Source organism: Argentina anserina, chromosome 1, assembly GCF_933775445.1.
Source record: "Argentina anserina chromosome 1, drPotAnse1.1, whole genome shotgun sequence".
NCBI lineage: Eukaryota > Viridiplantae > Streptophyta > Magnoliopsida > Rosales > Rosaceae > Argentina > Argentina anserina.
In genome coordinates this window covers 12,623,599-12,637,841 of record NC_065872.1, presented here as the reverse complement: position 1 = coordinate 12,637,841, position 14,243 = coordinate 12,623,599, and the positions used below count along the sequence as shown (strand labels likewise).

Below are 14,243 nucleotides of genomic sequence, written 5' to 3'. Positions count from 1 at the left end.
ACAATTAGATTGATTGATAGTCTCAGGTATCGAGGTATATATATAAGATTGGCAATGTGTTTTAATTTTTAAGTTTTAACTCCTACAAGGCTACAAATCCTACAATACATATCCAATGGACACACAACTTGAAGTCATTTTTCTTTTGATATTGAAGTCTTGAACGTTAATCATGCATACAACATTCTTATATCTAATCATCAAAATTGGGTCATTTGGGTGTATATAAGAACAATGAAGAATGCTTTTTTGTGTTTTTGGGTGTATTAATTTGGCCAAGTTTATCTTCTCTATTTACCTTTATTCTGTTATACACGAATAAAAGTATTTATTTGTGAGATCACAATTTATTGATTTATATGCATAACCATTATAAGAGCAAGATATCTGGCTTCAATGTTATGACAACTAGCCAGTTACGTGGAGGCCAATGTTGATGATTTAACGGCTGGTTCAAGCATTGGTTTAATTAGGGTTGGGCATAAATTACTTTAAATCTCGATCACGTCGAGAAATTTATCGGGATAGGACGGGACATAAGTTTAAAAACGTTAGTCTCATCCTGATCTCGTCTTGTTTCATTGCGGTGGAATGAGACGTGAGACGAATAAATTATATCTCATTTAGTCTTGTCTCGCGCCGTTTCGTTTTAAAAGTTATTTGAATATCAACCATCAAATATTTCACCATCACCATACATTTGATAAGAAATGGGCTAACATCAAAGAATGTTTCTTGGACCTTGGTTCATTTCCTAAAGATAAACAAGTCCTGGTTATTATTCTCATTGATATATGGTTCGAGTTATAATATAGATGAAGATGTTTCGTGTATTGTAAATTCTATGAACTTAGCAATCATAACCTAGCTAATCTTATATACAATAGGTAGTTGTATATGTTTATCTTGTATGATAACATTAGAATTTTCATGTACAATATCTATATAACGCTATAATTTGAATAATTAATTTAATTTTATAATAATTAAACTCATAGTATCGAAGTAAAATGGTGAAAGATACAATTAATATGTTTCATTACAATAATTCGTTGTAAAATGTTTATTTATTTATGATAAATTGAATAATTATTATCAAAAGTTTGGGAAAGTGAGATAGGTCTAGTCTCATCTCGATTCTGTCCCGATCCCAATGGGATTAATTCCGGGTGTGATGCATTTTTAAAAACACAAGTTCAGTCTCGCTCTCATCCCGAATTTAATGGGTGGGACCGTGGGATGGGACGCGGGACAAACCTCATCTTGTCTTATCTCGTCTCATCCCGTACCGTGCCCAGCCCTAAGTTTAATCTTGCAAAATTTTAGTAACTACCAAACTTGACCGTGGTCTTGTACCCTTTGTATGATTTCCAAATCACTTCATTTTTAAGTCTTGGTCGGTTCAGTCGAGCAATTTATTCAGCGCACGCTTATGCAGCTAGTTGTTTCCGATCAAGTCCACACCCAATGACAATTTTAATTATCATTATAAATACAAAAATTTCAGAAAGCATCTTGTTGTTGATCTATTGGATAATTAGGAAACTAAAAAATATTATACACCTGTTAGTTGTTAACTATCAAGGCGAAATATATCCCACATACATACCCATAACTATTCAGAGGTCTTTTGTGATTATATCCCAATAATTGACTAATGATTAACCTAACAACTGATTTAATTGTCATTGTTTAACATTGCATTAGAGTAGGTTCATCTCCAATTATGTCATTGGAATTTGGGTTCTATGAGGTTCTTTCTTTTGCCATTGAAAAATATTTAGAGTTCTTTCAATCCCAATTACTGTCACAAAATGCTAATTAGAGGCTGTGCTTATTTTTGTTCAATTTGCTAGCCGATGTCTTTTGTAATTAAAACACATCACTTGAGGCCACGTTCGTTGCTGTTTAACAATCACAAATGTTGACAATAATAATGGTAAGAGCTCTGGATACTTCCCAACGTAATTTTTTGTTGTTGTTAATGTTTGATAACTTTGAGGGAAATGGCATATCTCTCTATTTTTCTTAAGTTAATAAGATCACATGTCAAAACTCTTATTTATTTCTTGTTTAGCAAAAATGGATCGAGATCTAAACGTACTACAAGCAACTCCAGCTAATTAAAACCAAGGTGGTAGGGTTTCCCGGTCACTTACAAACTCTTACTAAATCGATCACTTGTATGTGGCTGACTCGCCTATGCGTCATTTGTCCGCTAAAAATTTGTCTGTTTTACCTTAGTGCATTTTATGCATCTATTTGAAAGATACGTTGTATTACCTAGTCCGTTGTATTACAATAGTTTAAATACTATTTTGCTTCAATTATTGAAAGGTAGAGTGCGTAAGAACGTTGAGCGAAACATCATCAAGAACGATCTGAACGAACCTAGACAAAGTATAAACTGGTGGGTGGACGAGATACATCACCAACCATGCATTTGAGTAAGCATTTCTTTCATTTTCATGACGTTTGGCATATTTTTTAAATGCAAATACCGAATTCAATTTCATAACTTAAAACAGTCTATTCTTTGAATCTCATTTACAAGGAACATCAATAAATTAAGAATCGTTTAGCTACTTCATTGTCATCACAGTGCAATCATTTTGATTATTGTAGTCCGTAAAGATTGGAAGTTCCATCAATAGAAATACATTATTCATTCATAATCCCTTATTTTACTTGGCTGGGATTCCTTTTGGGTAGTGTTCTTTTTTGTGTTTGATTCTTGGTTCGATTACTATCCAATACAATGTTACGTAGTGTTCTAGATCATGACTCTTAGCAATAGCTCACTTCTCTTAACCTTATTGAAATGACAACCCCAACTTCATAAAATCAGTGCTACTTTAGTTTAACACAAACTCTCCGGTTTCGCGATTAAATATTACGTGTTTAGATGAACAATTTTCATCAAGGTAAGTCAAGTTTCAGTGATAAGTGATAACTGATAAGGTAGATTTATTGTAATCATAGTTACTAACGGAATGTGATCATCTAGAAGAAAAAGGATTAGTCAGAATTTGTATTGTCTGGCTTTTTGTTACAAAATCAATTTTCAGAAAAGCAATTTATTGAATTACTGATTTTTTTAATCAAATATCATTACGATTTACTAAGATGAGAGACAATGGGGATCAACATTTATGTGCTGGATATCGCTTTCAACCTTCTGTTTCATCATTATTTTCATGATGAACTTGCATTCTATCATTTTCAATTCTCATTACCAATCTGATAGCCAATACTATATTTCCTTCTTGTATGATCGTATATAGTCGCCGGTTTCCAGTAGCCAACAAACCCAAATTCTAACCACAACGATCACTATTTCCCGCCGCTCTACTTCCTGTCAATACTAAACTAATTTCTGCGAGCCATAGGGAGATCCACTTACAATGACTCTACAGCTCTACACCACTGGTTCATAATAGGAAGTTCCGTATTGTGCACATCTCAATTTGGGAAGCTCTACATCTCTAATCCTATGAAAGCAAATGCTGGATACTAACTAAACGATAAGACCCTATCTGTTTACAATGAACATTTACATAGATGTATAAATGCAGCAGATTGATGAGTAGTAAACTTCAGCCAAAGTTGTCTAATAATTTCAGGAACATTCTACTACGTTGTTTGTTTAAATGCACCGAAAACTATAGAATGTTGTCCCAGACTAAATCAACAAGTTCCCAAATTAGCCACTCCCTCAAACATCATGCAGATCAACATGGTAGGAAACACGTTTGTTTTTTCAATACAACAGCAATTTCTGATTAGTAAAATCTTCTACATTTCTTGTGTAACTTAGTATAAGGTTTTCATTTCTTGACATGCTTTTTTAAGAGAATCTTCAAGAAAGAAAGATAGAGGGGGGCTGTCCTCCCAAAAGCAATTTCTGTGTCACCAAACATATGTGCCAAACCTTTTCCCTTTAGTGCTGAGCACTCATATCATGTCTACACAAAAAAGAGAGAATAGTTTTCTACACCTGATCTGCAGTGAGTCCAAAAACCCATTCAGAGGGTATGCATTTGCCACATAACCACAAAATGCTCTAGATTCACAAATAATAATTGATGTCTCATACCAACTTATAAACAAGAGATGGCCATTGGGGGGGGGGGGGGGGGGGGGGGGGGGGGGGGGGGGGTGATGGATTCTAAAAGGACTCAGAAACACACCTCATAATAATAATTGAGTCCACTTATTAGATACTATGTGGAAAATAAAGTTAGGTGCACTTATCAGGTTCATCATTGGGTGCTCAAGAAGGCCTCTCTTCCCAGCCAAAAGCCTATAGTTCCATACAAAACCAGCAAGCCTTACAAGTTACAACCATAGATGAGATTGACACTGCCTCTCATCAAACTTCAGTTGATAATTTTAAGGCAATGAAGTTTTGTTTCCAACTGGAAGTAGGGCTCGACTTTTTGACACCGAAAAAACCGAAACCGGCCATAACCGAACCGCACTGAAATCGAGAAACCGGAACCGAACGGAATCACCGCGTCGGTGTCGGAAACAAAACCGAACCGAGTAATTGGTGCCGGTTATCGGTTTCATGTTTTCAAAAAACCGGTGGAAACCGAACCGAACCGAAAATTGACATTTAAGGTTATAACTTGTATTTGATGAACATATGTAATCAATTGGGTGCTTATGCAAAACATAGATTTGGTAATAAATATATACATGTATAGATATGTGATTTTGTACAAGGTAATATATGATTTTGATTTTTGTATGTGTACAATTATGCATGCAGAGATCTAATGTAATGTTTTTGGGTTTTGTCAACTAGCCCTCATGTTAAGACAAGTTTGAACATCCGGTGATGAAACTCATGGGGTTTAATGTTTATTTTGGTTAATTTGTTGTGTTTCAGCAAAACACTATTTTTGTTTACTTAATATTTGAGTTCTTGATATTTGGTGAATATAACTTAATTAAAGTATTGAACTTGTAACTTACTCCTTCACTTTTAATCTTTTTATTTTCACTAGTCAAGTACGAAATGTCAATAAGGATATTAGGTTTTATAATCGAAACAAAACCGAAACCGAACCGAATGATAGGTTAACCGAAACCGCGGTTTCTATGTATATTTTTCGATTTCGGTTTTGGAAAACATGAAACCGAAAATTCGGTATCGGTTTTCAATTAGTGCTCATAAACCGAACCGTTGGCACCGAGTCCAGCCCTAACCGGAAGTTGTTACTTGTAAGATTCATTTATGCTACATTAGGCTAAACAAGATTACAAAAGCTACTCTAATGGGAATTCCGAGGCAAATAATTATAGAATTGAAAATTATGGGATTTATATTGCGCAACTGACATTAAGAACACCAGTACTAAGTCAAAGTTAACTGAAAAAAGTTATTAGGAACCCCAACACTCTCAACCTTAACTTCGTTCATATTTAGAAACAATTAAGAAGAATCTTCTCACTACAGTTACGTTCAAGTTTTATAGATATGGAAATGGCAAAAAGAATGTTGAAATGCAATTAGGTTATGCATTATTCAGCACCCTCTGTATGAAAATTCACAAGAAACCTTATCCACAAACATCCCCTAATAATTTAGGCCTTTCTTATTGATGCTGCCCTCTCATAAACATGGACTTCAACCATAGGAATATGTTGGGGGAAAATAAATAGAAATATCAAAGCAAGTCGGAGATGGCAGAAATCAACTGAGTTTAGAATAACACTTAGCACCATGTCTTTATTGAGACTCGAATTAGTAGTATACTCCACATCAAGTCCAAAAATGATAAATAAGAAGAAAACAAAAGAGAAAGCAGAATACAGAAGTACGAAGTTGAATATTAAAAGAACATACATCAAGCAGTCCCACTCCCACTTGCCATCAAGAATTCGCCCTCACAAACCACCTCACCTCCAACATATGCCTTTCCATCCATCTTCGCTATTCCAAATCGTTTTTGAAACTTAGTTAGAGTCATTCTCATGACCAAAGTGTCTCCTGCAACCACAGGCTTCCTAAACCTCACTTTATCAATTCCTGCGAAGAAGAAACTGTCACGAGAGCCTCCCACTTCAGGTTGCAGCATAACTATGCCTCCCACTTGAGCCATTGCCTGAACACAAAGAAAAAACACTTTCATCAGCACTCACTAAAGCGCATATGCATCCATGCAACCATGAGCAGAAAGAGGTATAAGAAAAACCCCTTTACAAAAAAAGAAAAAGAAAAGAGGTATAAGAAAACAACAAATGCTTTGATGTTTCATGATATTTATATTTGCAATGTGTACTGATTCGTAAAAGCTCAAGGCAATGTAAAAACAAAACAAAAAATCAGCTCTAGGATAGGTATGGAATTAGAATCTGGAGACAAGCAAAACACAAGCTAATATTATATTGTATTTGTCAATTCATGTTCTAATTGTTACTGAGGGATGACGTAGAACCACCCCCTCTTTATGAGTCTCTTATTTCTTTACTTCACATGACCAGCATGCTGCTGAAATGCAAATTGCTACCAGATGATCATCTAATAAATTAAAACTAACTGCCTACTTGGCTATACATTGTGATCATTTTCGATTAGGGATAGAGAAGGAAGAATGAGAGGATGGAGACAAAGATGTGAGAGGAGGAAAAGATGTACATAGACTGATGCACAAAATATCAATAAATTAAATAATATCCCATCTCATCTCTGTTCCATCGTTGATATTTTTCCAACATAATTAACTATCTATTAGTTAAAAGGAAAAAAATTGAACACCACATTCAAAGCATTTCAAAAGAAGTGCCTTCTAAATACAAAGCAAAGAAGCTAAAAGAATTACGACAACAGTGGTCTGAGTTTATGCTAATGGCTTGATATTCGTAAGATGTACTGCAACCACTGCAGAAAGGAAAACACACACACACACACACACACACACACACACACACTTACTTTTGGACAAAAGAACTGAATATATAGTTACCCAGCTAAACATGGAGGCTGATTTATTTATGGAACGTGAAAATGTGGAAGCTGAGGAATGAGGATTGATCTTGATTTGGTCAGCAAGCACCAGCAGCAGTTAAAAACTCTTCAAATAAGTAGTTCGTTGCCATAAAGTTTTTGAGGAGACAAAATAGATAGAGCATCCCCTTTGAATACAATCAAAACCAAAAAGTTTGAAATATGAAGGAGAGAACATACATATTGGTGATACTGTTTCCCTTTATTTCTCTTCATCATAGAAGAATGGGCGGACATCAAAGGAATCTAACAAAATACATATAGTCCCACTCCCAGCCCCATCTTAGTACACAAAATGGAATGCAGCAGATAGCGTATTGCTATTCAAATCATTGTTTAGTTGGAAAAATTGCATTCCTGAAGGGCAGAACAGGTCCAATTAAGTGCAAAATGTCAACTTGAAAGGTAGACCAGGATTTACAACACCATATAAAGGACAGCAGTTGGGTGTAATGTTTTAAAGGGTGTTTCTTTCAGAAATTTGTTATATATAACTGCAGTGGGTGCAATAAAAGTTTGGCACTCGGCAAGCTGACCTACTAGTTTTAACATAAAATATATTCTAATCATTTCCACCTTCTAATTTGGGGCATAATACTCAGCATTTGTTTTTTGCAGACAATAGAATATTGGTCAAACAGTCTATTATACTTCTCAATACAAAATCCAAAAGACCAGCTCAGTTACCCTGGCATCTGTGAATAGCTTTATCAGTAGTCTATGATCTTAAAATTTAATGGATTAATCAGATTATGCCCCCATCAAGAATTCTCAAGGCCCATACATGACATCAACCAACTACTTTTTTTTAATTTTATTTTTTCAAAAGCAGATAGAGATTACAGTAATCTGTGCACATTCTTAACTGAGGAACTATTTCCAAAAATAAAACAAAAACCAAATGGGAACTCTTTGGGTCGCTAGACTATGAAGTATGGACATGAGCCAAGAGCCAGGCCCAAAGACAAACAAGTGTATGTTTAAGATGGAACTGGGTCCTTCTCCCAGATATGTTTTGCTCATGCACTGATAAATTTCGTACTGTTCAAGAATATGTATTGCATTTGTGAAACAAGAACAGAAATGTGCTGAAGCCAAAAATTCAGAATTGACAAAACGCACAGAACCTAAACAAACCCTCTGCCTTAGAATTAAAGACCCCCCCCCCCCCCCAAACCCCAACCCCAACCCATCTGCTACCATGAACAATACACACAACTTCTGATAGGAACACAAATAGTTTTTTCCAAAAGCACACAGTATGAACTTCATTAGCTGCCCTCTCACCAGAATTTGCAAAGTACACACACACACACACACCCCAAATAGACCCATACAAGTTTAGGCTTCAAAAAAAACACAAGGCAAGTGAACTAGTGGATGCAAAGAGTTTACACGTACCTAGCAAAATAAACAACTCTTGATACATTATAGCATATCTGATAGGATCGATACAACTCTACTCAATGGCAGTATCTCATCATGATAGCAGGAGGGATGTTCCTTATCTCGAGCTATTCATGTGGCTTCTGATTAGCTAATCAATATGCATTTTTGTTCAGTTCAAAAATATGCATTTCTGTAACTTACCAGGAACTTTACACTTTTGTTGAATTTTGATCTCCATAGTAAGACAGAACTGAGAACTTCATATGCAGTTCCCAACCTACCAGGAAAGTCATATGTTTTGTTGAATTTGGTACCATGCACACTCTTGAATTACCAATTTTATTCTTTGTCCTTGGTGCCAAATTTATTTAGATTAAATCAGTCTCAACATGAAAATCAGGATTGATCCAGAAACATTGTCCTGGCTTATTAAAGCCTACAGAAGAGATCAAGAAACACAAAATTGAAGAAAACTTCATATCTATGTGTTAATGCAAGAGCAATCTAAGAGTCAGAACAAATTCACCCATAAGAAGAAAAATTGAAGTAAGCACCATTGGTTTACCAATTACAAATGCAGTTGGCGTTGAACCAGGTACTTTGATGCCCATCTTATCCAAACATATCATTATTAGAAGAAAAATAAAAAGATGTGAGATCTACTTTAGAAAAAAAGCATTTTTCTTGGAATCAAATACTTCTATGATATGCCAAGAGTGTGACAAACTTAGAAATATAGCATATTCTATTGCAGGCTTTACATAAAACCACTCTTCGTTTCTTTATTCAATGAATAGGGGATATAGCAAAAAAACAACAGATAAACATTTGTATTTCATCCTCCTAAGTTGGAGACAGTAAACCCCAAAACAAGTACACCAATAAATTTCAATTCAAGAAATCAACATGGATAGGCCGAAATCAGCCATCCAATGAACAAACATAACAAACACGGTGCTACATAGCTTATGGGATTAGTACTCCAATTTACATGCAGATCTTAATAATAGGTCCTATGATATCTTTCAATGAGAGATTCTTTGTACTCTGTGCTCTATATTTTCATGTTATCAATATCCTTATTTCCTATCAAAAGACATTGTGCTTTATGTTCAATGCTTTTGATTAATTTATGCACAAGCTCACAGTATATTTAATTCAACATGTAAATAAGCAAAATGCACAAGAGTTTATGTGGATTAAGCAGTAATACCTCAACCATGAGAACACCAGGCATAATAGGCCTCTCCGGGAAATGGCCAGGGAAAAAGTTGTCATTAATCGTAACATTCTTAATAGCAACAGCTGAAACACCTGGGTTGTACTCAATCACTCTATCCACCAAAAGAAATGGAAACCTGCATTACACCCAAAACCCCAAAACCCATAAAGCTCAAAACTTTACAAACAATCAATAAAAATATCCAATACCCACAAACCAAAAACACCTCAGAAACAAAAACTACTCACCTATGAGGCAAGATTTCACGTATCTGATTGATATCAATCACAGTAGGAAAAGCTGGGAATCCTGAGATAAGGTCCAGATCAGATTAGCCTCACTTGCATGGTTTGATAAAACATACAAAAGCAATGAAAGTTAAGCCAAAAATTCAGAAATGTGCTTACTCAATTCAATTGGGGTGTCTTTGGGGGCATCTTCTTGAGAAGAACAGCAAACAATGAGATTGGTCTGACGGTTGGATTTGAGAGAGGGGAGAGGAGAGGCTGAGAAGGAAAGAGAGGCTGGAGATTGAAGAAGAAGCTTTCTGGGTTGAAGCAGAGATTGAGTAGGAGTGAAAGACAAGAGGGAACTTGAAGTGGCTGCTGACATTGTTTTCAAAATTGAAAGTTGAAAGACAGAACTGAAGTTGGGGGGTTTTGCTCTGTTGAAACCAATTTGCACTGTCATATATTCAAAGAGAAGGTCAAATGAGTCAAAACAGTCCCTTTTTTTTCATATTTGTGGTTAAAAAGTGCTTTAAGATTAAATTTTTCTTGGTTCTGAGTTCAAAGGTTGTTGCTTTACCCACTAAAGTCTGAGACTTGCATGCAATCAACAGGGTGTTTATGCCAGATTGCTTCTAGAAATGAGGCATTGAAGTTATCGAACTCTAACTTTGAGGCCATCTATATGAGAAATAATATTTCTTTTAGGTAGAACAGTTGGGAAGTAGTTGGAATCTAGTGCAATATGACCAATTTGTTATCGTTATTTCTTAAGAGAAATTTTCATACACTTGTATATAGAATAGAATCAATCTCAACCATATGTGCTAGGGTTTATTCGAAAGTTACTAACGTTTGTGGCCTCTGGCGTTGTTTGTAAGGTACATGGATAGAGATTTTGTCCCATATTTTTTCTAGTTGGTGCACATCAACTGTTCGACGAAATGACTGAATCATACCATTTTGGGATCTGGCCGAAACAGAACCAAGTTGGCAACACTTGTAGTCGCTTCCCGCTTCCCTCAGTCGCATGGACCAAATCTTCAGACGTAAGTTTCAACTTTTCTACTGTTTTACTATGAATCTATGATGCACATATTATTGGTCTCCTGCCACTATCAGATTACCTTAAATTTGTGCATTCTCCTTTTCTGATATATTGTTTTGTTTGTTTCATAATGCCATATTGTTCATGACCATGAAAAGCATTGTTGACTTGAGATATCAAATGAATATCAGGCATTTGGGGAAGTGAGGATTCAAAGTTTAGAACATGCAGCTCCAGTTTCCTTCTGTAGTTCTGCGTACTTGTATTTCCTGTCATTTATCTTCTGTATCTTTTTTTTTTCTTGTAATGCTTCTTTTCACTTTGTTTTATAATAAGGAAAAGGGTAGGGATGATGTTGATTGGTGTCTTTGCTTGTTTATGGAAGGTCTTAGAACGAGGCCTCACTAAAAAATCCCCATTTATCATGAAGAAATGAATATACTACAAAGAACAAATTCTTGCAACCTTCAAACTATAAGCATTTGTTTTGATTCGTTGCAAGTGTTCATCTAGATTAATTGAAAAAATTACAGAAAGACTGCTGCTTCCAGAAGATCAATTGAAAACAATGATACCGATACAACAGAAACAAATTTGTTCCATAGGAAGAGAAAGTTTTTAGGTTCAGTATAAGATTACTTGGTTATTAGCATTTAAAACCACATAAATTTCTATCCTCATTTTATGTAATAGAGTCCAAAGACAGCTGAATTTTATCAGCTTTATTCCAGATTATATACTAAGCTAATTGAGTTTTATATAGTTATTCTCAATCATCCATTTGAGGCTCCAGTGATTGTGCTGACACTTGTAAGACCAGTATGCCCATCCAAAAGTGGCACGGCCGTAGACATCTAGTTGTGCTTTGGCAAATCTCTGGTAGTCTTGCATAGATGCTCCATTGATTGGCCATTCTGCAACCCATTCCCCTGTAGATCAATAGGACAAAGTACAGAGCTCAGTCTCAACCAATGTAGCTTACCATGCCTTTGTATTGTGAATTTGGTTTTTGTAAAGAAAAAGAAAACAAAATGATCATAGATTGGCAATTACTGATTGCTTTAATCATGTCTTACCAACAAAAGTCAGTGGTCCATTGGAAACGGTCACTGCAGCGAGATCAGAAGCTCGTTGTTTGTAGATGAAATCGATGTGTTGTTGCACATTAAAACGATTGAACATGTCAACATACAGGCTGTAGTAATGCACATCTATGACTACCTTACTGAGGCCTTGGGCAAATGAGAGGAGCTCTCTTGGATCAGCAGGTCCCAAACGGTTTGATAGGATCACATATGCGCTTGAGGTGTACTTCCTTACTGCATCATAGCCAGCTTTGTAATACCTTTTGAGGATATCTAAACGCCCAAGGCTCGTTTATTAACTCAATTGCTGCCAGAGTTGGATTTTTAGCATATCTGCACATTGGGAGTCCGGCTAGAATATAATTGTGTGTGTTTTGTAAGATTTTCGTATGAAAAATTTGACGACATTAAACCTTGCTGCTAGGAAATCTATAACTTTCACAGTCTCCTGTATGCTGGAATCTCCAAATTCCAGATACCCATCTCTTGTTGAACTGTGATCCATACCGTCCTGGGAATCTCGAACTGCATGTAGATCTATAATCACCTTCAAACCATATCTTCTGCATATGAAAGGAATAAAACAATAATCACACTAGTTTGAAGCATTTTGCTTTCTGATTACCATGTTTACATATTTTAGTTGGTTTATATGCTTATAAATTTTAATGATTTGCCAGTACCCAAAATGAAAGCATTGTCCAAGGCTCGCAATGATCCGCCGACATAAGGCTTAGGAGGTGTTGGATCATATGCAATCCACCATCCAACTGGGATCCTCACAGCATTCAAGCCAGTGGATGCCAGGAATTTGAAATCCTCTTTGGTGATGTAAGAGTTCCGGTGGTCCTGTGTATTAAGCATATGAAGGCTGAACGTTCGACAACAATATGTTTATGATTTCTGTGTTCTACAATCTGTCTAAACAATTGAGTTACATCAGATTAGTTCTGTTTTTCTTTTTATTAAGATGTATATTACCTGCAAGACTTGTGCAGCTTTAGCCGGAGCATAACCATTTGAGATTTGGTATTCACCTCCTAAAGAGCCTAGAATTGTCATAATAAAGACTGATGGATTACTGTCTTCCCAGCCTGAGCCACTTTAATCTGCAGTGAGTACCGTCTCTGATTTCGCCTAATCATAACAAAAGCTTCTGTCATTCATTTTCTAATTACTCTTTTATCAACCTTTAGATGTGCCGGTAAGATTGAAATTTTGTCACTAATTCATGGTTCATGGAATATTCACAATTTTGTCTTTCCAATAGTGTCAACACATGACCTGGCCTAATCACACATTATCTGATAAAAACTCAATTTTCTAGCTGAGGCTACCAGAATGAAAAAGTACCTGGAGAAATAAACCATTGGATGCTTGGATGCGAATCCTATTTGGGTCGCCATCTTTCCTTACAATTCGAAATGTTTCAGTGTCACCAGGTGCATCTCTCATTGCTACTATCATGTTGGTTCCCTGGCGTGACAATCCCACAAATTGCTTGTTTGATACTCGAAAGTTGAAAGAATTTTCATTGATTCTCCACAGCTGCATTTGATACACATGAAGAAAATCACTTGATGCGAGGGAAGTACATATATAAAGAGCCAAGTGTTACCAATGATCTGGAGAGCTCACCCTGAAAGTTCCCAGTCAGAGTCTGAAGTGCGATTAACAACAACAATAGAATTACCCCCATTTTCTGCAGCCAGATATTTCTGAAACTTTGTAGACTTCAACTGCACCGCTGTCCCATCCTTTTAATACATAATCAAAACCAAAAGCTTCAAATTAAAGAACTGGAAGTCTGGAACAAACAAAGACAAAACACTACTAGCTAGCAGCAACTACTATACCAAAAGATCTCTGTTAGGTATTCCATCAAAAAGAGAAGGCTTCATCCAGCTCTCTATAACAAGCCAATTCCCAAGATTGACAGATTTTAATGGCAACTCCAAGTTCTGTGCTGATGAAAGAGAAGCAAAACATAACAAGTAAAGAGACAAAACAGTGTAGATATTATAGTATGCCATCTTTCTATATTTCAATGAGAAATGAAAAGACCTCAGTTACATTTATAGTAGCAGAAGTTTGGCAGAGTTAGAGCATTTTCAGTAGTAAGTATGCTGTTCAAACTAATTGACTTGACTTGGTACCACTTCAAGTCTATAAGTTAAGGATGGGGACACCATGGGGCTGCCGGAATTTAGTTAGAAGTTAGAACATTCAGCTAGAATTTCTGAAAGCATGGGTTTAC

The 14,243-nt window shown here is 35.9% G+C and overlaps 1 protein-coding gene and 1 pseudogene across 1 annotated transcript; both read right to left on the bottom strand.

The window, feature by feature from the left end:
• Positions 1-5,701: 5,701 nt before the first annotated feature.
• Positions 5,702-10,273, bottom strand: LOC126795880 (uncharacterized). Its single transcript, XM_050522616.1, has 4 exons — positions 10,034-10,273; positions 9,875-9,935; positions 9,618-9,762; positions 5,702-6,113 (listed from the first exon to the last, which is right to left on the bottom strand). Exons 1-4 carry the CDS (start codon positions 10,236-10,238, stop codon positions 5,856-5,858), a joined length of 669 nt encoding a protein of 222 aa, XP_050378573.1. The 5' UTR covers positions 10,239-10,273; the 3' UTR covers positions 5,702-5,855.
• Positions 10,274-11,645: 1,372 nt separating this feature from the next.
• On the bottom strand, positions 11,646-14,019 carry LOC126802039 (probable glucan 1,3-beta-glucosidase A; annotated as a pseudogene).
• Between the last annotated feature and the right edge of the window lie 224 nt (positions 14,020-14,243).

Bases quoted from the DNA above. Each gene is read 5' to 3' on its own strand.
- LOC126795880 (XM_050522616.1), bottom strand. From the start codon at position 10,238: ATGTCAGCAGCCACTTCAAGTTCCCTCTTGTCTTTCACTCCTACTCAA. The intron at 9,936-10,033 runs GTAAGCACATTT...ACCTTATCTCAG, and splicing joins AGACACCCCAATTGAATTGA to GATTCCCAGCTTTTCCTACT. The intron at 6,114-9,617 runs GTATTACTGCTT...CTTTGTGTTCAG, and splicing joins CTGGTGTTCTCATGGTTGAG to GCAATGGCTCAAGTGGGAGG.